The 26,349-nt window shown below is 50.9% G+C and overlaps 1 protein-coding gene across 1 annotated transcript in view; it reads left to right on the top strand.

Moving 5' to 3' along the window:
- The window catches only part of TTC34 (tetratricopeptide repeat domain 34), a 33,562-nt gene extending 22,617 nt beyond the window's left edge, over positions 1–10,945 (top strand). Inside the window, exons 6-8 of the mRNA XM_023552507.2 lie at positions 3,035–3,305; positions 4,449–4,663; positions 8,657–10,945. Of these exons, the coding sequence (XP_023408275.2) occupies positions 3,035–3,305; positions 4,449–4,663; positions 8,657–9,184 (1,014 nt within the window). The 3' untranslated portion in view covers positions 9,185–10,945. The remainder of the gene's footprint in view (positions 1–3,034; positions 3,306–4,448; positions 4,664–8,656) is intronic.
- Positions 10,946–26,349: the final 15,404 nt, after the last annotated feature.

Genomic DNA, 26,349 nt, shown 5'->3' with positions numbered 1-26,349 from the left:
AACAGCTTGACGGGTTTTTCACCTAAGCCCTGAGGAGTTACCTTGCCCTAGTTTTCTACCCCACAGGGTTTGCTACTTTTGTCTAGGTTGCTTGACATTTCCTGAGTAATGTATGAACAAGGGTGGTTTGATACTTTTTGTCTGGCCCTGGGCTGCAGCCTGCCCTGTGATTGGTATGCACCTTGTAGGGACTGGTAGATAGACTATACAAACGAGGTGAGTTGTAGCATACTATGCAAATGAAGTGCCCATGGCCTACCAAGAGGGGATTGATCAGGTAGTGGCCCTGGCGGGAGTGTCATGCCTTGAAATTGGCAAAGAGCTTCTGTTTTTAAGCAGCGAGCCCCACAGAGGCTTTTTAGGCAGAAAGAAACAGGAAAAGAAGCAGTAGGAAGAAGCAGAAAAGAAAAAGAAGAGACAAGAAAGAAGAAGAGAGAGAGAGGAGACAAGGAACCTCATAAAAGAGCTGTAACACAAATCAAGGGCTGTAACACTGAAGGCAGCCACAGTCCTAGAAGGGGCCCAGTGGCAGTCAGTGGTGACAAATGGCAGGGCCAAGAGGAGCCTGTCCTCAGGGAGCTGAGAGGAGCCTGTCCTCAGGGGGCCAAGAGGAGGCCTGCATGGTCTAGAGGCGCTAAGAGAGCTCTCCTGCACTAAAGAAGGGAGACTTTTTGTACATGCTTCCTGGTCTTGTGTTGTAGCCTGGTCCATAATAAACCACTTTACTGTAAGTATGGTCTGTGAGTTCTTTGTGGCCATTGCAATGGATTATCAAACCAGAAGAGAAGTAAAGAGTGCCATGGGAAGGACGGCTGCTATCAGATCGGTTAAAACGTTGGAGAGTGAGGTATGTCTGACCTCCGTCTCATAGGAATCAGGGTTGGTAAGGTCTTGATTCACATTATTCCTCCTGAAGTCAGACAGGTTCTGATGCTATTATTATACTAGTGCCATTTTACACTAGCACATATGTAATTGGGGTCCAAGAGGGAGAGAAGAAGAGATGGGAGATATATATATATATATATATATATATATATATATATATATATATATATAGTTCAGGAAACCCGAAAAGTTCAGCAAACCCAAAAAGAACCACACCTAGGCACAAGTTGGTCAAATTGCTGAAAACAAAAGATAAAAAGAGAGCATCTTAAAAACAGCAGGGATGCGGGGGGTGGAAGGGGAGACACATTGCATACAGTAGAGCAACAATATGAATGATGACTGACTAGTCATCAGAAACAGTGGTGTCCAGAAGACATAAAATGTTATTTTTAAAGTGCTAAAAGATAGAAACATCAACCTGGAATTGTATATCATTTAAAAAATCTCTCAAAAATGAGCATAAAATTAAAGACATTCTCAGATAAACGAAAGCTGAAAGAATTCATACCAACAGACCTGCACTAAAAGAAATGCTAAAGGAAGTTCATGAGATTGAAGAGAAATGACACCAGAAGACTCCGTTAGAAGAAATGAAGAGCATGTTAAATAAAGAAAAAAGAATCTTTACTTCTCTTAATTTCTTTGAACAGAACTATTTAAAGCAAAAGTAATATTGTCGTACTATGAGATTTATTGCTTAATATATGACAACAATAGCACAAAGGACAGAGGATAATTAAAATTTACTGTTGTATGGTTCTTACATTTTACATGACTTGGTACTATATTAATGCCACTTTCAAAAACCAAACCAGTTGCCTTGAGTCATGGCAACCTCATGTGTTGCAGAGTAGAGCTGTGGTCCATAGGGTTTTCAAGGCTGTGACCTTTCAGAAACAGATTGCCAAACCTTTCTTCCAAGGAGCCTCTGTGTGGGTTCAAACCACCAACCTTTTGATTGGTAGTCAAGCACTTAACCAGGAACTCCTGACTCTATGTAGACTGCAATAAAGACACATATTGTATTCAGTAGAGCAGGTGTCAAAACATAATATAAAGAGGCATACCTTAAGGCCAATAGAAGAGTTAAAAATGAAATACTGAAAATACTCAATTAGCCCAAAAGAAGATAGGAATGGAGGAACAAAAGCCCCCCCCCAAAAAAAAATAGTAGGAGGATAGACTTGAAGAGGGCTCCAATGGCTCCCCACCGCCTGCAGGGACAGATGGAAACCACTTACCTTAGCCATCAAGACTCTCCTAAAAGGGAACCACACTCTGGCATGATCACCTGTGCTTCCAGGGTCTCTGGAAACTTCTTCTCCCTTGTCTCCCTCAAACTGCCTACTCAATCCCTGTCACTCCTGTCCAGGTCCTCACTGCCCTCCAGCTGCCAGCTAAAGTCCATCTTCTCCACCTTAGTAGGTTCTCCATCAACGTGATCCTTCTTCCTTTCCAGAGTGACCTCTCCCATTGCAAAACCCTAATACACTTGCCACCAGCTTCCCCATATTCTGCCTTGTCTGTTCACCTGAAGTTCCATGCACCCTCACTTTGGTGCACCTCAGGTAGTGGGAGGGCAGGACCTGTGCTTTCTGCCCCCTCCAGTAGTCCCCAATGCCCCAGGCACAGGGAGGAGCACTTGACAATACCTGTGGAGCTCCTGAAGCACCAACTGTGAGGTGGACCAGATGCTCCACTGGGAGGGACAGGCATAGGACAGGGGGTGGGGGAGGAGCCAGATGCAAGCAGAGGGAACATGCTGCCCAGAGAGGGGGTGCAGACTGCAGCAGCATAGACAGACTGAAATTGGAAAGGTCTGACAAGCAGGATGCAGGGTGTAAGCTCAGGAAAGCATCTCTGGGTTACTTCCAGGGGTAGAGGCCAATAAGCTGGGTCCCCTCAAATGCCCAGACCAGAAGCAGGGTGGAGGGTACAGTGGCTGCAGCCCATGGGGTAAGGGAAGGATGGGGCAGGGGCTGACAGCCCAGCCGTCAAGGACTTCAAGGAGCAGAACATGAGACCTGAGGGCACAGAGGGAAAGCCAAAATGGAGGAGCCAGCCCTCCCAACGCTGCTCCCCTCCCCATGGGTGTCCCCAGGCAGAAGACTTCTCCCACCCACCTTGCCCCTTCCCCTTACAGGAGGCCGTGAACGACATCATCTCTGCTCTGAAGCTGGACCCAGGCACCGTGGTCCCTGAAATTCGCTCACTGAAGCCAGAAGCCCAAGTCCTGATCACCCAGGGCCTGTACGTCCACTGCCGGGCTCTCTTGAGCCAGCCACTGGACACTGGGGCACCCCTCAGTGATGAGGACACCCAGAGCCTCCTTGCCGGGGGGGAGGCACTGGTCAAACTGGATGCCCAGCAGCCAGGCGGGCACATCCTCCTCACAGATGTTCTTATGGCCGTAGGTAAGTGTTGGCCCAGGATGGAAACGCAGGCATCTGTCCTGGGCTGCATTAATTCAGCATTTATTCAATAGATATTGATTGAGTGTCCATGGGATGCCAGGCCCTGTTCTAGGTGGGGTTGCCTTAGATCTGCCTGCAAAAATCCATGCCACCTGATGATGTGGAAAATATAGTCAATTCTTGTTACTCTCAGTACCACCACTTGCCTTCAAGTCAGTTCCGATCATGGTGACCCCATGTGTGTCAGGGTAGAACTGAGCTCCCTGCAGTTTTCAGAAGCAGATTTCTCAGAAGTAGATCACCAGGCCTTTCTTCTGAAGTGATCTGGGTGGACTTGAACCTCCAACCTTTCAGTTAGCAGCCAAGCATGCTAACCATTTGCACTCCCCGGGGACTCCTATTCGAAGTATAGTAATTATGTTCTATGAAGTGGCCTGAGCACCAAATTCGCAAACACCAAGTCAGCCTTGTGCAACATCAGCTGGGAACATGCAAATCGGACAACTCAAGGCTTTCATCACTCTGCACACACGGAAGTCCACGAATGACTTCAAAAGTGCCACGACTATTGCCTTCGAAGTGACAAATTTTATGGGGTAGGCGAATTTGCCAACATAGAATCCAAGAATCAGGAGAACTGACTGGATCTCTTTGTCATTTTGAAGGGAAGAATATCTTATAGCCTGTGCTTTCTAACCTGTCCTCATCCCCATGACCTCCAGCCTTGTGAAGGGCCGGCAGCTAGAACTTCAGGGTTTACCCTGGGGCTGTGGCCTCCCTTGCTCTGCTGTTCTGCTCCAGCAGGCCCAGCTTTCCTCCAGGCAACCCCCCTACCAAGGTGACCACAGTGAGGGTCTCAGAACAGTGCCGCATGGCCCAGGGGATCAGGGAGTTTAGCAAAACAGCCTCTAGGTGGGGGTGGATGCTGAGTCAAGGCCATGTGACCGACATGGGTCATTTATGATGTGACTCTGTCCAGCTCCTGCCTCCCAGAGAACCTCTGTTGGGCTGCCCACTCCCCCGAGCCACTAGAGAGCAAGAAAGGCTATGGCAGGCTTCCCAGAGACAGGCCAGTAGGTCCCACCTCTCTTGGATCCCCTGCCCTGACGGAGCCCATTGACTGTACTTGTGAACCCCTGACAGGCAGCTTCGAGGAGGCTGGCGCCCACCTGCAAAAAACCCTGACCTCTGCTCCACCGTCAGAGGCAGCCCGGGCCCGGCTCGGCCTGCTCTGGATCAAGAAAGGAGACATGCTGGCTGCGGTGCAGGACCTGCAGGGCCTGGTGGAGAAGGACCCCAGGGATCTCGGCTTCCTACTGCATCTTCTGGAGCCCTCAGAAAGGCAGAGCCTCACCCAGGTGTGTAGCAGCAACCCATGGAGCCCCACCCCGGTCCCTTCCAGCATCCCAGGCACATTTTCATTGCCTCCTCTTCACCCTGCTGGTGAGGGAGCAAGTCGTGCTCTTAGGGTTCTGGGAATGCTGAACACATGACACCCAGCCCTGGAGAGATGAGATCAACAGCAGTTTATTAGTCACGTATACTCACAGCCTGGGAGAGGAGGACACCGAACACCATGCAGGGCCACACGGGGTGCACAACCAGGGACTGTGGAGGCAGGCTTTGTAGTAACAAGAGGGTGTGGTGCCCCCTGATTCCCATAGGAGAATGTGATTGGCTTGTTTCAATAATTCGACAGGCTGCCAGGGAACCGAAGCCCGCTACTCAGGCATAAGCAGAAATGACCAGCCCCGTGATAAGAAGGGTGGTTTGGCTAGAAGACTTCATCTGCAGAGCAGAGGGGGAGGGGAACTGGTGGTTAGAACATATGAGGCCCTTCTGATTTTACCAGATGTCAAGGCACACATAACATTGGGCCTTAATTTTAGGTCTTACACCATTTCCTACTGTTCATTTTAGCCAGATTCCCTTGCTAGAAAAAGAACTTTGATTTTGGGGTGGGATGGAGTGGGATGGAGGTATGAATAGGAGGTACCCAGGTCTCCATCTTAAGCCACGACAACCCCCAGCAACCTATTGCCTTCTTTGCATGGGGCATACAAACCACAAGTGACTTGGGGTGGAGGAGAAGGAAGGATCTGGGCTGAGCCAGGCAGAAGCACCTCACCTCGCAGGAAGCCCACCCCAACCTCCAAGTCAGGTCAGCAGAGGCAGTGTCCCTTCCCAGGGAAGAGTGGTCAGTGGTAGGAAGCGCCGGTGGGAGGCAGTGGTTCTCCAGGTGACTAGCTGAGAGCTGGGCCTTGAAGAGACATTGGGCTGGAATTGCTGCCTCTTTGACTAGCTAACTTTTCATCTAATTGTTTATTTGAAAAGAACTGATTCAGCACCTCCTGCCAGGTGTGGGCACTGTGCCAGTGCTAGGGGCGGAGCCATGAGCAGCGGGGCCACAGGCCCTCATGGCGGTCGCATCTCAGTAGGGGAGACAGACAGTGAGTGAGGATGGCCATTTCAGAGAATAATCGGTGAAGGCAAGACCCTAAAACAGGGAAGGGGGGTAGTGAGGTGATGCTGGAGGGGAGACTATGAAGAGAAACAGCGAGGCCACCAGGAGCTGGCCAAAGGCCAGGCCAGTGGAATGGCAAGAGCAGAGTCCTTGAGGCAGGAAAGAGCTCGGTGTGTTGAAGAAACGGAACCAAGCTATGCAGCTGGAGTGGGGTGGGGTGGGGGAGGGGTGGTTTGAGGTGGCAGAAGGTGAGGTTCTGGCCAAGCCCTAATGGACGTCGATTTGACAGAAAAGTAAGTGCGAGAAGGGGAGGGGGGAGTGGGGAGGGTGTCCTGGCTGCTAGTCTGACCACTTTATCCCTGGCACCAAATAATCCCCCACTGGCTAGACGCAGGAGCCCAGCCAGGAGCCTCACCATCTGTAGGAGAGGCAGTGGAGGGGCCTGGCCAGGAGAAACTGCAGAATGGCTTACCCTGCACTAGCTGAATTTAAGCTTAAGAGGAGAAAAGGGAATGAAGGGACCACCAGGTGGAGGGGGAGGAGGCCAAGGCTTTGGAGTCAGAGGGACGCAGAATGAAACCCCCATGTGGCCTGGGGTAAGTATTTCACCTCCTTAGTCTTTCGTTGGAAACCCTGGTGGTATAGTGATTAAGAGCTGTGGCTGATAACCATAAGGTGCTAACCAAAAAGTTGGCAGTTCATATCCACCAGGGACTCCTTGGAAACCCTATGGGGCAGTTCTCCTCTGTCTTATAGGGTTGCTATGAGTCGGAAATGACTCAGCAGCAGTGGGTTTTGGTTTTAGTCTTTCTTCATCTCTCTGGTGGATTGTATCAGTTAGGCTCCAGTTAGGAAAACAGAATTACTTTAATAGAGGGAACCCAGGTAGTGCATTGATTAAGAGCTTGGCTGCTAACCAAAAGGTCGGCAGTTCAAATCCACCAGCCACTCATCGGAAACCCCATGGGGCAGTTCTGCCACTCAGTGGCAACAGGTTTGGTTTTTTGGTTTTTAGTTTAATAGAGAAGTTGGCTGAAGAAGTGTCAGGGGCTGAAAGAGCAAAAGTAGAACAAGTCGGTAATGCAGAGGAAATATCTGCCACCCTAGAGCAAGGGAACAAAGGCACAAGACAGTGTTATCAGGACCTGGAGCCCGGAGGAGGGCCCAGCACAACTGGGCTGACCCCAGAGGAGGGGTGAATGGGGGTCTCTGAGCTTGAAAGAGGATCTGGCCAGGGGTCTCTGAACTCAGAGAACAGGGCTGGGATGGGATCGCCATGCTCGGAGGAGAGGGTGGGATGGGGGTCTCCGAGCTTGGGGGAGAGGCCTGGCTGGGATGGGGTCTCTGAGCTAGGAGGAGGGGCGCTGCTCAAGTTGGGGGCCACCTGGAGGCTGGTTGCTGGGCCGTTGCCAGGCAATGCAGGCTGACCTGAAGTGAACCAAAAGGGGTCGGAACCTGCTTCCTGCTCTGCGTTTGCCACACTGTGGCTGCACAGTCCTCTCCTCCCGGAAGTAGGAGAGCCCTGGGGGATACATGGCCTGGCTGGTCTCAAGGGACCTGCACAGAAGACGGCCTAGCCATGATCCATAAACCTTAGTTGGGTAAAAGAGACCAAGAAGGTACCAGCTCTGTGGCTGAACACCCCCAGCATCTTAGGAAATCAGAGATGGCATTAACCGAGCTGTTCCTAAAGTTACAGGACTTTTTTGCAGAGGGGTGGGAGGCCCAACCGAATGACACATTAAAGGAATCAGCATTCCAGATCAACCATGGACGGTGGCCAGGCTGTGGGAAAAAGCCCAGGCCTGTCCCAGCCCAGGGGAAGGGGCACAGGTGGTGGGCACCATCTCAACAAATGTTGGGGAGGTGCAGACTAGCCATTCAGCCGAGGTGCATAAAAAGTGGAGCACAAAGTTGAGTCCGTTCACGTTCTGCTATGGGTGTCCGAATCCTACTCTTTGCCTGGCTCTGCATGCCCAGCCCACTCTAGCTCCACAACCACCCTGAGGTCGACAGTCAGAAGCCCCATTTCACAGACGAGGCAGCTTGGGCAGAGAGGTTCAGCCGCTATGATCACACAGCAAGGGAGAGGGGAGCTGGAATCCAGGCCACCCTAGGAATGGGGGCAGATTTGGAATGTTCCAGGGAGGTGTTGTACAGTGTATGGTGTGAGGCTGGGAGCGTTGAGTAGATCCTGGCTGCAATAGAAAAGAGTGGGAGAAGGACATTGAGAAAGTCAGGGTCTTGACTGTGCCTCGTTATTCAGGCAGTGGGAGTCACTGTAGGTTCCTGAGGAGAGGAGGAGCCCCAGGAGGCAAGCTGATTGACCCACAGGGTGGTTGGGGTGATTCTATTCATAGCTGACTCTGTGAAGAGCCAGGATCAGAAAAGAGGAGGTGAGGGGGTTTGGCACGTTTTGAGTGTGAGCTTCTGCCCCAGCTCAGAAAAGGAAGAGACAGAGGGGCTACTGGCAGGGGAGGCCAGGATCTTGTCCTGCAGTTCCCAGGGAGAGAAGGCTATGGTAGACAGCATTCACTGGTCAGAACCAAGAAGCCAGGTCAGGGGTAGGGGGTGCTAGAGAGGAAAGGACTAGTGAGGAGGAGGTGGAATTGAGGGGACAGATCGGAGGCCAAGAGGGAGGGACAGTCAAGGAGGAGGCCAAGGAGATGTGCCTGGCAAGCTGGAGACCTGCCAGGGTGGGTGGGGTTGCAGGACGGTGGGCTTCTGCCCCCACTCCTACCACCACCCCCTCTGGAGGAAGCTGGCATCCCCTTTGCACACGAGGCCACTCCAGCGAAAAGCAGAGACTGGCTGGCAGCACAGTAAGGCTCGGGTGGGTGAGGGCCCAGTGGTTCTCAGGCTGACCCTCCCATTGCTTTCTGTGCAGGCCGCTGCCCAGGAAGCCAGCACCCTCCTGGAGGCGGGGCTCCCAGGGCAGGCGCTGGGCTTTTGCTCACTGGCTGTCCTAGCAGGCAGAGACAGTGCCCAGCACCTGCGCATGCGGGCCACCTGCCTGGCCGAGCTGCAGGAGTTTGACCGTGCACTCAGGGACCTGGATCGTGTGCTCCAGGAGGGAGCAGGGGGTGGTGACCCTCCGATGCAGGCGGAGGACTTCTGCTCCCGAGGCCGTCTGCTGCTGAGCCTGGGGGATGAGGCTCAGGCTGCAGGGGCCTTCGCCCGGGCCCTGGAGCTGGCGCCCACCCTGGCTGTGAGCAGCCTGAGGGAGAGGCCAGGCCAGGGCCCCACCGCCCAAGTGTTCCAGCACCACGGGCAGCGCTGCCTGGAGGCCCAGCGCCATGCAGAGGCCTGGACAGCAGTCGAGAAGGGCCTGCTCGTGGATCCTGAGCACTGTGGCCTGAAGAGGCTGAAGGCAAGAGTCCGCAGGGAGGCATCCTCAGGCTGCCGGCTCCACTGACTCCTCCACAGGCCACCCTGTCGTTTTCCTCAGGTGTCCAGTCCCTGATCATACCACCCCGAACCAGATGGGACAGTGGGAACTAGACAAGCAGGTTACTTCCTTTTGGCCCTGGAAGTACAAGACGTGGCAGGCCATCCTGAGGGGCTCAGACCAAAATGTCTTAGGGTTCTCAGGAGAAATGGAACCAGTAAGATACATAGAGATTTTAAGGAATTGGCTCACATGATTGTGGGGACTGGGAAGTCCAAAATCTGTAGGTCAGACAACATGCTGGAGAATCCTGTAGTCTTACATCCCAAAATTCATAGGCATTCTGGCAAGATGTCTGTTTGTAGTCTGGATGCAAAGTACTCTCTAGGAAAACTCCCATTTTGCTCTTCAGACCTCCAGCTGATTGGATGAGGCCCACCCACATTATGGAGGATCATGTGATTTACTTAAAGCCAGCTGATTGAATCACATGTACCTACTCCATACCAGGAACTAGTGTGACCAGACAACTGAGAATCGTAGCCTAGCCAGGTTGGCACATAAAATTCACCATCACAGTCCGCCATTTGTCCACCTGGCACCCATACACATCTCCTTAAACCATACTTAATCTCCACATAAAGACAGTAACAAAGTCACACTTCCACCTAACGTGATACAACCATCCTTCGTACAACTAAAAGTGCACTCACCCCTTTTCCAGAAGATGCAAAGTAAATACATCTTATGTTTTAGGATAAGTAATGGGATGAGAGGCAAGAACACAGATATTTGCTATACACACACACGTAACAAAATAAAGAAGAAATACTCATAACAAACACAGTCCTCATGTCTACAAGTGATCACGTGGTGGTCACTGTTGTTTAGAACCACCTTTTCGCACTCCCTCTTCCATGTTCCTTGCTGCAGTGGGCAGCCTCACCCCTAAAGCTGGGCCCTCTTGGGAAGAGGAGCAGCCCTGGGCCTCCTTATCTCATTTTCGTTTCTCTCCTTCTGTCGCTGTTTCCTCTCCCTCTGCCCCATCCTTCTGTGGTGTGAAACCCTTGCTGAGATTGGCCTCTCCTGACCTTCTGTTGTGGGTTGAATTGTGTCCCCCCAAAATATATGTTGGAGTCCTAACCCCTGTGAATGTGATCTTGTGTGAAAATAGGTCTTTGAAGATGTTAAGTTAAATGAGGTCATACCAGAGTAGACCAAAAAAAAGCCAAATGCATCGCCCTTGAGTTGATCCCTACTCATAGCAATCCTACAGGACAGAGTAGAACTGCCCCATAGGATTTCCAAGGAGCAGCTGTTGGATTTGAACTGCCAACCTTTTGGTTAGCAGCCTGAGCTCTTAACCACTGCATCACCAGGGCTCCAAAACCAAACCTGCTGCCATTGAATTGATTCCAACTGATAGACCCTATAAAAAAAATCCTAAACCCTTCTGAGTGGCATCTTATAAAAGAGAAGGACAGACACAGAAACAGAGTCATAGATGGTGGGGAAGGCAGATGCCATGTGACGATGGAGGAAGATGCACCTATAATCAGCAAAGGAATGCCAACATTGCCAGCAGCCACCAGAAACTAGGGGAGACCTATGGAGCAGTTTCTCTCTCAAAGTCCCCAGAAGGAATCAACATGACTGATGCCCTGAATTCAGACTCCTAGCCTCCAGAACTCAGATAAAATAAATTTCTGTTCTTTAGAGCCACCCACTTTGTGGTATTTTGTTATGGCAGCTCTAGGAAACTAAGACACCCACCCACCCCTCCTCCCACCCAGCTCCTCAGAACATGGGACAGGGACGTGGGCCATAGTCTTATCCCACACCCTTCACAGTGTGGTGACCCAGTGGCTCCCATTCCTGCCTGTCCCCAGGTAGTAGGTGAAGTGGCTGGAGGGTACTGGCAGCCCCTCTCTCCTCAGGCCCCGCCCCCTCCCCATCTCCCACCCTAGTGGGTGAGCCTTCTGCCCTCCATGCTCTCTTCATCCCACCTGGCACCACCTGGGACCTGCTGGACTCTGGCCATGCAGGGACTGGGCCGGGGGTTGGTGACTCCACTGTGAGAATCAGGGGAGGTGGGGATCCCAGAGAGTGGGGAAGGGGATCCAACAGGGGGCTTCATCTTGCTTCCTCCTCCCTGCCTTCCCATTTGGAAGCTTCAAGCAGGCCCTACTTTCCCAAGATTTGCAACACACACAGTCCTTTCTCAGATGGGTATGCTCCTCAACAGAACACACCCAAGAGGGCTTTTCCCCTACAGAGAGGACACGTCCTCCCCGGCTCCAGGGACTTTGTTCTGCTCTGTCCCAGCGTCCTCCCCATCCATCTCGACCTGCATCAGGAGAGAAACTTCCCACACCCACACTCCGTCCTCCAGATGCCCCTGAGAGGTGGCCGATGCTAATCCATCCCTCTCTTGGTGGCAGAGCAAGTAGACAAAAGCAAGCAGGCTCTCAAAGGGATCCGGTGTGATACGGTGGATCTAATGCTTGAAAATCAAGCTCTGTGTCCCAGAGGACAGGCTGAGCCTACTTCTCACAAAAATCACCAGAGACAGGGTTACCGAGAAGACACCAGAACTTCTTGTTATGCACTGTGGAGCTGGTTCCAACTCATAGCGACCCTGTGTACCACAGAATGAAACACCGCCCGGTCCTGTGCCATCCTCACAATCATTGTTATGCTTGAGCCCGTTATCGTAGCCACTGTGTCAATCCATCTCATTGAGGGTCTACCTCTTTTCTGCTGACCATGCACTTTACCAAGCATGATTTCCTTTTCCAGGGACTGATCCCTCCTGACAACATGTCCAAGGTATGTAAGACACGGTCTCGCCATCCTTGCTTCTAAGGAGCATTCTGGTTGTACTTCTTCCATGACAGATTTGTTCATTCTTTTGGCAGTCCATGATATATTCAATATTCTTTGCCAACACCACGATTCGAAGGCGTCAACTCTTCTTCGGTCTTCCTTATTCATTGTCCAGCTTTCACAAGCAAATGATGCAATTGAAAATACCATGGCTTGGGTCAGGCGCACCTTAGTCTTCAAGGTGACATCTTTGCTTTTCAACACTTCAAAGAGGTCTTTGCAGCAGATTTGTCCAAAGCAAACTGTCTTTTGATTTCTTGACTGCTGTCTCCCTGGCTGTTGATTGTGGATGCAAGTAAAATGAAATCCTTGACAACTTCAATCTTTTCTCCGTTTATCATGATGTGGCTTATTGGTCCAGTTGTCAGGATTTTTGTTTTCTTTATGAGGTGTAAACCATACTGAAGGCTGTGGTATTTGGTCTTCATCAGTAAGTGCTTCAACTCCTCTTCACTTTCAGCAAGCAAGGTTGCGTCATCTGCATAACACAGTTTGTTAACGAATCTTCCTCCAATCCTGATGCCCCGTTCTTCTTCATATAGTCCAGTTTCTCAGATTATTTGCTCAGATGGAATAGGTATGGTGAAAGGATACAACCCTGACGCATACCTTTCCTGGCTTTGACCCACGAAGTATCCCCTCATTCTGTCCAAACAAGTGCCTCTTGATCTATGTAGAGGTTCCTCATGAGCACAAATAAGTGTTCTGGAATTCCCATTCTTCACAGTGTTATCCATAATTTGTTACGGTCCACACAGTAGAATGTCTTTGCATAGTCAATAAAACACAGATAAACACCCTTCTGCTATTCTCTGCTTTCAGCCAGGATCCATCTGACATCAGCAATGATATCCTTGGTTCCACGTCCTCTTCTGAACCCAGCCTGAATTTCTGGCAGTTCCCTGTCAATATAGTGCTGCAGCCGCTTTTGAATGATCTTCAGCAAAATTTTGCTTGCATGTGATATTAATGATATTGTTCGAGAATTTCCGCATTTGGCTAGATCACCTTTCTTGGGAATAGGCATAAATATGGATCTCTTCCAGTCGGTTGGCCAGGTAGCTGTCTTCCAAATTTCTTGGCATAGATGAGTGAGCGCTTCCAGCGCTGCACCTGTTTGTTGAAACATCTCAATTGGTATTCCGTCAATTCCTGGAGCCTTGTTTTTCACCAGTGTCTTCAGTGCAGCTTGGACTTCTTCCTTCAGTACCATCAGTTCCTGACCATATGCTACCTCTTGAAATGCTTGAATGTCGACTAATTCTTTTTGGTATAATGACTCTGTGTATTCCTTCCATCTTCTTTTGATGCTTCCTGTGTCATTTAATATTTTCCCCATGGAATCCTTCACTATTGCAACTCAAGGCTTGGATTTTTTCTTCAGTTCTTTCAGCTTCAGAAACGCCAAGTGTGTCCTTCTCTTTTCGTCTTCTATCTCCAGCTCTTAGCACATGTCATTATAATACTTTACTTTGTCTTCTCGAGCCACCCTTTGAAATCTTCTGTTCAGTTCTCTTACTTCATCATTTCTGCCTTTCGCTTTAGCTGCTTAATGTTCGAGAGCAAGTTTCAGAGTCTCTTCTGACATCCATCTTGGTCTTTTCTTTCTTTCCTGACTTTTCAATGACCTCTTACTTTCTTCATGTATGATGTCCTTGATGTCATTCCACAACTCGTCTGGTCTTTGTTCATTAGTGTTCAACACATCAAATCTATTCTTGAGATGGTCCCTAAATTCAGGTAGGATATACTCAAGATCGTGCTTTCGCTCTCGTGGACGTGCTCTGATTTTCTTCAGTTTGAACTTGAACTTGCATATGAGCAATTGATGGTCTGTTCCACAGTCGGTCCTTGGCCTTGTTCTGACTGATGATATTGAGCTTTTCCATCGTTTCTTTCCACAGATATAGTCAGTTTGATTCCTGTGTATTCCATCTGGCAAGGTCCATGTGTATAGCTGCCATTTTTTTAAGTGAAAAAAGGTATTTGCAATGAAGAAGTCATTGGTCTTGTAAAATTCTATCATTCAATCTCCAGCATTGTTTTTATCACCAAGGCCATATTTTCCAACTACTGATCCTTCCTCTTTGTTTCCAACTTTTGCATGCCAATCACCAGTAATTATTAACGCATCCTGATTGCATGTTCGATCAATTTCAGACTGCAGAAGCTGTTAAAAAATCTTGATTCATCATCTTTAGCCTTAGTAGTTGGCGTGTAAATTTGAATAACAGTCGTATTAACTCGTCTTCCTTGTAGGCATATAGGTATTATCCTATCACTGACAGTGTTGCACTACAGTATAGATCTTGAAATGTTCTTTTTGACGATGAGTGCAACACCACTCCTCTTCAAGTTGTCATTCCCGGCATAGTAGACTATGTGATTGTCCAATTCAAAATGGCCAATACCAGCCCACTACAGCTCACTAATGCCTAGGATATCGATGTTTATGTGTTTCATTTCATTTTTGATGATTTCTTATTTTCCTAGATTCATGCTTCATACATTCCAGGTTCCAATTATCAACGAATGTTTGCAGCTGTTTTGAGTCATGCCACATCAGCAAATGAAGGTTCTGAAAGCTTTGCTCCATCCACGTCATTAAGGTCGACACTACTTTGAGGAGGCAGCTCTTCCCCAGTCATCTTTTGAGTGCCTTCCCACCTGGGGGGCTCATCTTCCAGCACTATATCAGACAATGTTCCGCTGCTATTCATAAGGTTTTCACCAGCTGATGCTTTTCAGAAGTACACTGCCAGGTCCTTCTTTTTAATCTGTCTTAGTCTGGAAGCTCAGCTGAAACCTGTCCTCCATGGGTGACCCTGCTGGTATCTGAATACTGGTGGCATAGCTTCCGGCATCACAGCAACATGCAACCCCCCACAGTACAACAAACTGACAAACATGCATTTTTTGCTTCTGGTAAGTCATCACCATGATGGTATAGATAACATTATCTGACCTCAAGACAATAAAGCTGCAAATTAATATTTTACATTTCCTTACTACCTGGAAGTTAGAAAAACTTTGTGTGAAACAACAATTGGATCTGAGAGGAAATCAAATCTGGAATTGCAGAATATGGAGAAAACAAAAAGAATAAAAATAGCACATGGCAGTACCTATGGGGCACAGCTGCAGCAGTGTCTCATAGGAAATTTAGGGCTTCAAATACGTATATTACTACTAAGCAATAAGAATACGAACGGAGTGGAGTGCATGTTCAATTTAAGAAGTTAGGAAAATAGGAGGAAAGGCAAACACAATGTTTAGGGGACACTGAGCTTCTGTTCAGGGTGATGGAAAATCCGGGAACTGTTCATGGTGCTGGTTGAACAACACGATGAATATATTTAATGTCACTGAAATGTACATGTGAAGGTTACTGAAATGGCAAATGTTTTGTTATCTATAAATTTACCAAAATAAAAAAAAAGAAGAAGAAAAAATAAAATAAGCAAAAGGAAGGCAGAAGACAGGAATAAAAGCAAAAATCAATAAATTAGGAAGAGAAAAATTGCACAACTAATAAATAAATCCAGAATATGACCATTTAAAATTAGATGACCAAAAATATTCCTCGTAGGCTTCTAAAAGCCAAACAACAGTTTAGCCAGTAAAGAATGTCTGCCTTGACATTCCTTAAAAAGCTAGAAATAGAAGCACCTTATGATCCAGCAATCCTACTCCTTGGAGTGTATCCTAGAGAAATAAGAGCCTTTACACAAACAGATATATGCACACCCATGTTCATTGCAGCACTGTGTACAATAGCAAAAAGATGGAAGCAACCTAGGTGCCCATTGATGGATGAATGGATAAACAAATTATGGTTCATTCACACGATGGAATACTACACAATGATAAAGAATAATGATGAATCCGTGAAACATCTCATAACATGGATGAATCTGGACGGCATTATGCTGAGTGAAATTAGTCGGTGGCAAAAGGACAAATATTGTATGAGACCACTACTCAAGAAAGGGTTTAAACAGGGAAGAAAATATTCTTTGCCATGAAGGGTGGGGAGAGTGGGAGAGGTATTCACTAACTAGATAGTAGACAAGAATTATTTCAGGTAAAGGGAAGGACAACACACAATACAGGGGAAGTCAGCACAACTGTACTAAACCAAAACCTAAGAAGTTTCCTGAATACAACCAAACACTTCAAGGGACAGAGTAGCAGGGGCAGGGGTCTGGGGACCATGGTTTCATGGGATATCTAGGTCAATCGGCATAACAAAGTTTATTAAGAAAGCGTTCTGCATTCCACTTTGGTGAATGGCATCTGGGTTCTTAAAAGCTAGCCGGTGGCCATCTAAGATGCGCCAATTGGTCCCAACCCACCTGGAGCAAAGGAGAATGAAGAACACCAAAGACACAAGGAAAATACAAGCCCAAGAGACAGAAAGGGCCACATAAACCAAAGACTCCATCAGCCTGAGACCAGAAGAACTAGATGGTGCCCAGCTACCACCAATGACTGCCCTAACAGGGAATACAACATATAGTCCCTGATGGAGTGAGAGAAAAGTTGGGTGCAGAACTCAAATTCTAATAAAAAGACCAGACTTAATGGTCTGACTGAGACTGGAGAGACCCCAGAAGACATGACCCCCAGACTCTCTGTTAGCCCCAAACTAAAACCATTCCCAAAGCCAACTCTTCAGACAAAGATTAGACTGGACTATAGGACATAAAATGATACTGGTGAAAAGTGTTCTTCTTAGCTCAAGCAGACACATGAGACTAAGTGGGCAGCTCCTGTTCAGAGGCAAGATGAGAAGGCAGAGGGAGACAGGAGCTGGTTGAATGGACACAGGAAATACAGGGTGGAGAGGAGAAGTGTGTTGTCACATTAGGGGGAGAGCGACTAGGGTCACATAACAATGTGTGTATAAGTTTTTGTATGAGAAATTAACTTGAATTGTAAACTTTCACTTAAAGCACAGTAAAAAATAATAATAATAAAAAGAATGTCTGCCTTGAGCATTATGCTCTTTTAAGACCTGTCTATATGGGATCAAACTGACAACAGCAACTCGAAGGATTAGATAGGAACCTTAGGGGACAGTGAATTTATGTTAGTGCGGGAGGAACAACTCAGAAAAGGAGGGGGAGAATGGTTGCACAGCTCCAAGTAGGTAATCAATGTCACTGAATTGTACATGTAGAAGCTGTTGAATTATGCGTGCTCTGCTATGTAGATTCTCAACAACAAAAAATAAGAAAATGAAATAGATGAACCAATAGCTAATTTAACGGAGAAAAATAGAAAAATCAGAGAGATACAAAAATTTTTCAATGACCAGGACAAAATAACAGATACTGAGATAATTAAAAGAATCATAGAGGCCTAAATAAAAGGGATTATTTCCCAGAAAAATGTTATTTAACTAAGCTGACTCCATAATAGATATAAAACCTTACAGAATAATTACCACAGAAAGAGTAGAGGTTCTCAAAGAATAACCCCCAAAGCAGGCCCAGTTCCCATTTCAAGGGAAAATATACAAGTCTTTAAAAACAGTCAGTTCTAAATTGCTTTAAACTCCTTCGTAGTCAAGAAAAAGAAGAAAGGCTTCCAGGTTCTTTTTCAAGCAAGCACTTCTACGCACCTCAACCGAAAGAAAACCACAAGCCAATTTCATTTACATTTATCAGTTCTAAAATCTTAAACAAAACACCAACAAACTGAAATCCAACAGCACATTAAAAGAATAATACATCATGATTGATTTATACAGGAAAGCAAAGATAGTTCAAAATTAGAAAATGTATTCATATAGTCTGTCACAGTAATAGGGCTAAGGAGAAAATAAATCACGTGTTCCCTCTTACCGGATGTAACAGAAGCGTACCGGCTGAAGACGATAAATTCACTCCAACTGTTCTAGCCGCCTAAACCTTTGGATTTCTTCCTCTAGATTATACCAGGACTAGCATTTCAACCAGGAATCCCTACATGGAGCAAATAGTTAAACACTGGGCTACTAACGGAAAGATTGGCAGTTCAAGCCCACCCAGAGGCACCTCGAAAGAAAGGCCTGGCAATCTGCTTCCAAAAGGTCACAGCCTTGAAAACCCAATGGAGTACAGCTCTACTCTGAAACACATGGGGATGCCATGAGTCAGAATTGACTCGATGGCAATTGTTTGTCTGTTGGTTGGTTGGTTTTTAGCACTTCAACCCGATTAATCGTAGGCCACCACTCAGTCCAGATTCCATTCAACCAAGTAAACTGTTACAGTCACTTCCAGCAGCATAAGTTAACATGTGCCCACATCAATAAATCCAACTCAACCCAGTGTTACACTCCATCTTCCTTGGTCTAACACTCGGTTCTCATATGTAATCTCCAGGTTTCTGCCTGAGAGTGAACAAAAGCTTGCTATTCTGTGGGTGAACGAGCTGTTTCCTCCTGGGTCAGACCTTGTAGTTGCCCCCTGGGGAATGCTGCGACCTGACCCTAGTTATGGATCTATAAGCAGCCAGGGTGGTCGGGGTGGCTGAACAGAATGAGCACCTGGCCCAGGTGAGGTGATTGTAAGGTTTTCAAACAGAGGAAGGCAAGTCTTCTCAGACACCAAGAACAGCTGCTTCCACTGGAAACGGAGGCTCAGATGACCTGGGGGTTCAAGATTCTCAACTGCATCTGAGTCCAGCCAGATATCCGCACTCCAAGTGTCAGGGTCCCATTCCTTCCCAATCAACACCCTAGCTTTCTCGTGAGAGACTTGATGATGCTATGAATGCAACTTCCACCGTATCACACAACTCTCAGAATTAAATGTTGTGTTTGACTTTTGGCAATATCAAAAAACCAAACCATTGTCGTTGAGTCGATTCCAACTCATGGCAACCCCGTGTGCTACAGAGTAGAACTGCCCCACAAGGTTTCCCAGGATATAATCCTTACGGGAGCAGATCGCCGGGTCCTTCTCCCTTGGAGCCACTGGGTAGGTTCTAACGGCCAACCTTTTCGATTAGCAGCTGAGCACTTTACTGTTGCACCACTAGGGCTCTATTTGCATCACCCAGGGACCTCTTAGCAATATGAGCGCTGTGGATATGAGAAATAAGGGGTTTCTAGGGGATGACCACAGGTGTCCTCTGATTCTCTGGCTGTGACTTAAGCTGCGAGTGTAAAGACCTGAGTCCAGTGCACTCAGGGGAATCCTTGCACCCCACTGTCCTTGCAGCCAGTATGACTGCCACAGCTGAAGGAGCTCAGCCCTGCACTCAAGTCCAAGGACACAACCAGGCCAATCTCCCAACCCCATCTTTGAGGTTCTATTGGCTGGGACCACTGCTAGTACCAATGTTTGTATTGGTCAAGATCCTTTCAGGAGACAAAAACCACATCAGTCACTTGAATAGAGAAATCTAATATAAAGAATTGCTAGCATAGCTATGAAGTTGTCTATTAAGTAACTCAAGTAAAAATAACTCCGGGAACCATAGCGGTAGTAACTGCAAAGTTAAAAGACAAATGACCCTGGCCTCTCAAAAAGGCTGATGCATTAATGACAGTGGTGAGTATAGTCGCCTACAGCCCTCAGCTCATTCCAGGTGACAAGCTCCTTTGTAGGTGCCCCTCGTGCCCTCCCAGGTATTTGCTGACATTGCCTTGGTTCTCTCCTTGCCTCTGTGACAGTCCCATGAAAACGCCTTTTTGTAGGTGGGTGGACTGAGGCTCAGAGAGGTAAGGCTCACAGCTGACCCATGGCCAAGCCAACCCAGGCATGATGGAGACCTGGGCGGGGGCCAGACCTCCCTGTCCCATTCCTTCCCTCCTTTCAAGGACAGTCATGGTCTGCCTTTGGTGGCAGCTGACCAGGAGGGAGTCCTGGGTGGGGCTCCTGGAGGTCGGAACCCTGGTCCCAGCTCCCTGCATGCCTTGGAAATGCTATTCACCCTCTTCCAGCCTGCCTGTGTCTCTAAGGAGGTGGCTTGCACCTCTCCTGGAGTGTGGCCAGGCAGATTCATGGAGAAAGCTCCGGTTCCCATCAGGCTGAGGCCCAAAGCACAGGCCTGCAGGGCAGTCCTGAGCTGGATGCAGTGTGGAGGCTCGGCAGTACCACCAGGCAGTGATCCAGGGAGCAGGGGAGAGATGGGCCCAGCAGACAAGGGCAGAGGTCTGGGGGTCTAAGGGCCAGCGCCAGATCTTTAGCCAGCCCATGGTCCCAGAACTGATTGGGGAGGGGGCCCTTCTCTCTTTTCCCCCATCATGGGCTGTCTCCTAGGAGCCTTGGGCTGGAGCTGGGCCCCAGACCCTCACACCCACATCTACTGCCTGATAAACAGAGAGGAAGGCAGGGGCTCAGCTCTCCCCTGGCCTCGGGGGCCTGCCCTAGGAGAAGGTCCTGGTCCCAGCAGTGGGCAGTTTGTATGTCTAAGGACCCTGGGTAGGGCTGGTGTCTGTAGCTTTGGTGGCCCTTTCTGGGGCCCCTCTTGGCTGGCAGGGGCTTGAGAACCGAGCTTGGTTTGGTCATGTCTTGCACCCAGATCTGTGAGCCTTAGCACTGCAGCTGATTGGGAGGCCAGGCCAGGCCCCAGCCTCCTGCTCACTCTTAGTTTCTAGGTTTTGCTAAGGGAACTCCAGCTGGGGAAAACCTAGCAATGGAGCTGCCCCAAGTGTGGCTTGTTTCTTCTGTCTCTGGAGTGGAGGTGGGAGGGTGGGGCTGAGTCCCAGTACACAGATGATCAGTGGGTCCCGGTGCCCAGGCAGCTTCAGCAAGGGGTGGGGACAGCTCTGACTGGACTGATGTGTCACGCATGGGGACTGACTGTGGCGCCAGGTAAGGAACACACGCAGGCCTGGCCCCAGGGCTCAGGGGTCCTGGGAGCCTCTGCAGGTGTGGCTTTGCAAGAACAGACACAGTGAAAACTCCAGAGAGATTGCTAACTACCGTCAGAGGCAAACCAAGTGACAGACGGAACCAGAAGGCCCTTGGCCTGCCCCAGGTGGGAGACAGCCAAGAGGCGAGCAGAGCCGTCCTGGGACTGCGAGGCCCCAGACCTGGGCTGCAGCAGGAGGGCGGGTGTAGCCCAGCTCAAGGGGTCATCTGAGCATGGACTGGAAGTTTCCAATAGGACCTGGGGGGCAGAGGTTGGGGAGGGATTTTCTGGTGAGAAAGCTGCTTCGGAAGCTTGTTTACCATAGGGCCCCCACTCTCTGTGACCACCCCTCCCAGAGGCCTTCACAGGGCCACAGGGGCCCGGGTGGGGAAACTGGTCCCATGGGATTCTGCAATAGAACCGGGCTATAACCAGGCCAGCTTGAAGACAGAAGTGCTGAACTCTGATGGGGAGCCTGCTTGGCCTAGGGACCTCACCCCTTTCTACCTGGCCCACCCATCCCCCACCATCAGGGCTGGGATGCCTTCCTGGCCTGATTCTCACCTGGAATCACTGGACCATGTCTTCCACACCCAGAAGGCCCTCTTCTGGCTCCCAGTATCAGCCACCAGGCCCCTGCCCCTTGGGGTTAGGGTCAGAGCTGCAAGAGATCCCTAAGCAAGTCCCCAGGCTGGCCAAACATGGGTGTCCCTGGGCAGGGACCCTTCCTGAGAGCCCCCCATCATGAAGAGCAGGGCCCCTCCACCTTGTGCCCTGGTACCACCAAAGGAAACCCACAGATAGGGACCAATGTGGTCCCTGGTCCCATCTCAGGCAAGAGTCAGATTTGGAAAGGTGTGCAGGCTGGGTGGCATGCAGGGTTGGACGGGCAGGAGGATCCAGCCTTTCTTTCCAGCAGCCACTGCAGCCCCTTTGGACTGAAGGGCCAAGAGATAGAAACAGAATCCAGGAAAGAGAAGGCTGGGAGGCAGAGCCAAAGGCCCTCCAAGGGCCCCCACTCAACAGAAAGCCCTGGTGCCCTCCCCCACCCAAACCCCAGATGGAACTCCGTGACTGAGCGGCGGGGGGGGGGTCACGGCTTCCAGGGAACCCTTGACTACATCACAATGGAGCCCAGAAGCCTGGCTCCAGGGAGTCTCAGTGAGTACGGGGGTCTGCCTGCCTGCCTGAAGCTGTGCCCTGCCCTCCCTTCCTGGGAGCCCACTCGCCTGACCCAACTCACCCAGCCCCAGGCCACCTGGCAGAGCCCCAGCCTTCAGGGACCTGTCCTTGAGTGGTGGCTGCTCTTGAGTGATCCCACAGGTGAGCAGCACAGAGCCGAGTGGGATGCGTGCTGGGCCTGCCTCCCTGGCAGCACCCATTTCCCAGTGAGGTTGGACAGGGCATTTATGTGTAGCCTCACCTGTATGGGCAGGTAGCCCCCACCAGCACAGTCCTACTTACACTAAGGACCCACCGTCCCCCTCTGTAATAATCTGGAGACACCTGCACATGTCACTAGGGGAAGTGAAGACTGGGCCTTGGCTTCGGAGCCCAATTGCAGCCCCTTACCTCTTCCAGCACAGACACACCACAGCCTCCCTTGGGCACCTCCCTCTGGGCTCCTGGCTCATCCTCAGACCCTCCATCCGCAGGTTTTGACCATGTGTGCGAGTTTTTCTCATATCAAGTCCTTGGGAACCAGCAGGACAGGACTCAGATGAGTGAGGGGATAATTCATTTGATCACAGCAATAACAGCCACACATCTGGGCAGGCTCAGACTGGCCCAGCCTGCTTGTATTCATTTGTTCATTCATTCATTCATTGATTTATTCAGCAGACATGGGTTGATGCCTCCAGCAGGGTGGGCACTCATCGGGGTCTGGGGCAGACCAAGGAGACAGAAATGAATGACAATAGAATGAACCATCTGTCCAATGGTGAGGGAGAAAGAAGGGAGGGGGGAGGCACGGTGGCCTGCAGTAGGTTATTTTGGGTGGGAGGTCAGAAAAGGCCTCACGGAGAAGATGACATGGAGTGGGGGGCTGGAGGAGGTACGGGGGAAAGCCAGGCAGGGAACTGGGGCAGAGGTTGTGATAACGGGGAACCACAAGTGCAAAGCCTCGGAGCAGGGACTGCCTGGGGGTGAGCTGGGAGGATGGCAGGGGGACACGGTGAGAGGTGGGAGGCTGTGGAGGGCCCTAAGATCAGAGTCAGTTCTGGCTTCTCCTCCAAGGGGGTTGGCAGCCACTGAGGGGGTGGGGTTGAACAGGGAGAAGGTCTGCAACTTTGGGGTTCAAGGACCCTCTGGCTGCTGCTGCTGTTGGGAGCCATGGAAGCTGGAGTCCCACTGGGGGCTCTCACTCCAATACAGGGGAGGTGACGTGCTTAGGGCAGGCAGTGAGTGCGGGAGGAGAGGAGAGGGTCATACCCAAGATATTCTGAGGCTGATGCAATGGATGGGGGCACAGAAGCAGAGAAGGACATGGGTGACCACAAAGAGGGGTTCTCTGGTGGACGGTTGTGGCCAGGGCAGAGGGCACCCTCAGGGGAGGAGATAGCAGGCAGTGGAGTGGGGACGGACCCCTACCTGCACTCACACACAGCGCACCGGAGCAGCGGTCAGGGCCCCCTGGAGTCTGATCTCAGCTCTGCCTTCTGTGACCTCATCAGGTCTCCGGCCGTCTCTGAGCCTAGATGTCCCCAGGAGCACATGGAAGACAGGGCTGGGGCAAGCCAGGGAAGCCCTAAGACTCCTCAGAGAAGGCTCAATACCAGGTCCCCCCTCCACCCACTGCCCCATGGGCTGTGCTGGGCTCACTGTCCAGCGCAGGGAGGATCTCCTGGGAGGAGCCCCAGAACTCCACCCCAGCCAGGCCCAAAGTCGCCTCTCCTGGTGCCACCATGAGCCCAGCAGAGCCTGCAGCATGAGGTCGGGACATTCTGGCTTTCCGTGGTGGGGCAGAGGCTGAGGGTGTTTGTAAACAAATAACTCCCCAGCCCTTTCGCCACAAACTCTTCCTGTGAGGACAATCAGGGTCTGCTGCTCCCCAAAAGGCAGGACAGTGCACCACCAGGGAGACCCTGAAGCGAAGCCCAGGAAGGAGAAAAGGCAGAGTACAGGGAGGAGGGGAAGAGATGGAAGAGGGGAGGCTATCAGCTGCCACCCAGGAGCATGGCCCCCAGAGCAGCCCAGAGCCCACAGCTGAGCCCAGCCCTGTCCACTGTCCAATCACCTTCCTCCAGAGTGGTGGACTGATTCTGGGACAGTGGACACGTCTCAAGGCCTGACAGCTTCCAATATGGAGGGGAGAGTTGGGGATCATGGCTTATAAAACTCCAGCCACCCTGCCCACCTCACCGACTGCAGAGGCAGGGTGGGAGAGAGACACAGACAGACAGAAAAAGACAGAGGGAGATACAGACAGACAGATGGAGGAAGAGAGAGGCAGAAAAAGGTAGAGGGAGAGAGAGGAGGGAGAGACAGAGACACACAAAGAGGCAGAGAGAGAGGTCCAGGTCATCAGGCGGTTCCAAGATCAGCTTTACCTGGCACGCCCCTAGCACTTGCAGCTGCAGGGTACTGGGGATGCTGTCACGTTCCTGAGCATGGCTGCTTCAGCACCACCCACAGGCCTGTAGGACCCTCCTTGATCCTCAGACCTGGGCCCAGAGTCTGTTCAATGGGGCCTGGGTGATGAGGACAGAGCTGGTCAGCAGCCTGGCGCAGGCTGGAGGCCAAGCTGGCCCAGGTGGCAGAGGTTTGGGTCCGGTCCCTGAGACTAGCAGGCCATGCCACCTTTGCCCCCTAAAGTTCAAGGTACTGATGGTCTGCTTACTGAGTCCCCATTGGTGGTGATGCCCAGAAAGACTAAGACACGGCGAGTGTGGTCCAGAACTCAGCCACACAGGTTAGGATCTTGTAGCCCCATTGGTGGTTTATTTCTGAGCCCCAACACTTACACGTGAGGGTGGGGCCTGACATCTTACTTTTCTCATTCTCAGCCCCAAGGCACAGGACCAGGTACCAGCTCAACACCCAGTGTGTTTGAAGGTTGGAAGCCTGAAGCCCAAGGGAGCAGCCCAGCTCTTCCCCAGGTGCCCATGCGGCTTCGGGGACATGGCTCGGAGTGCCAACAGAGGACGAGCACACACACTCACGTGCATGCACGCACACACACACACACGCACAAATATGCACATTCACACAAATGCACACATGCATAAACATGTACACGAATGCACGCACACGTACACCCATGCATCACACATGGGCACACATAAATGCGTACTCATATTCACATGCACGCACATCCACACACATATGCGTGCACACGGGAGCACAGGCAAGGCCCTGGAGCCCACGGTTGCCACTCTGAGCCTGTTGTCCCTCTCAGCCTCCCCCTCGCCCTTCCCGCCAGCCCTCCCTGCAGGCTCCCTCTCCAACCCCTGGCCCCTCACAGGCTCCCGATGCTGCCAAGCGCTCAAGAAGGCATTCCCTCCGTAGTAACAAGGTGTGGGGGGCGGGGGGTGGGTAACAGGAGCTGCAGGCCAGCCAGGATCCCACCAGAGCAGAACCTCTACAGGCTGCCTGCCCTCATGCTCCCCACCTTCCTCCCTGGCTCCTGGGCTCCAGGCAGGAGAGGTGGGCAAGAAGCCCAGTGGCCCAAACCACCTCCCAGACAGTGTCCGTGACCCAGCACCCAGGCCTGCAGTTGCAGGACCCCTGCTCAAACCAAGCTGACGAGCTTGGCCCACTGGATCTAGTGTGCAGACCCAACACCGAGAGCAGACTGGTCCCTGGTCCACCCCTGCCGGAGGGTGGGCTTGGAGAGAGGCCAACAGACAGAAAGGACAGCCATGGCCAACAGGCCAGGCCTCCCTTCGCCCCAGGCTCTGAGACTCCGGCCCAGGGTTAGTTTCTAAAGCCCCAAGCCCTGGACACAAAGCCAGGTTGTTGCTGGAAGATGAAGACAGAGTCTGAGACCCAGAGGGGTCCGATGACTGGCCTCCAAGGCTGTATGCCACTTCCCCCCTGGCCTGGGTAGGACACTGCCACCTGCCCTTGGCCTTGGGGTGCTCAGCTGTGTGCTTTTCCCCTAGAGCCTCAGTGATGGGCAAGTCGGAGAGCCAGAAGCAGATGGTGGAGAGAGCCAGCCCTGCAGGGCAGAAGGGCCGAGGCTTCCTAGAGGGGGGGCTGCTGTTGCTGCTGCTCCTGGTGGCTGCAGCCCTGGTAGCCCTTGGCGTCCTCTACGCCAACAGCAGAGGTGAGTGGGGACCCCAGCCCCGCCCCCAGCACCCTGCTCACGGCTGCTCCCCCCGCCCCCAGCTTTCCTGAGCTGGCAGCGCAGACCTGGATGGGTTATCTCAGGGTCTTGCGCCCCAAGGACGAACCAGCCTTGCCGAATGGGGGGAGCCTGCGTGGCAAAGGGGCCAGGACGCGGCAGAGGCGGG

The sequence above is a fragment of the Loxodonta africana genome, chromosome 3, assembly GCF_030014295.1.
Source record: "Loxodonta africana isolate mLoxAfr1 chromosome 3, mLoxAfr1.hap2, whole genome shotgun sequence".
In the NCBI taxonomy this organism is placed as follows: Eukaryota; Metazoa; Chordata; class Mammalia; order Proboscidea; family Elephantidae; genus Loxodonta; species Loxodonta africana.
This window is presented reverse-complemented; position numbering and strand designations above follow the sequence as displayed.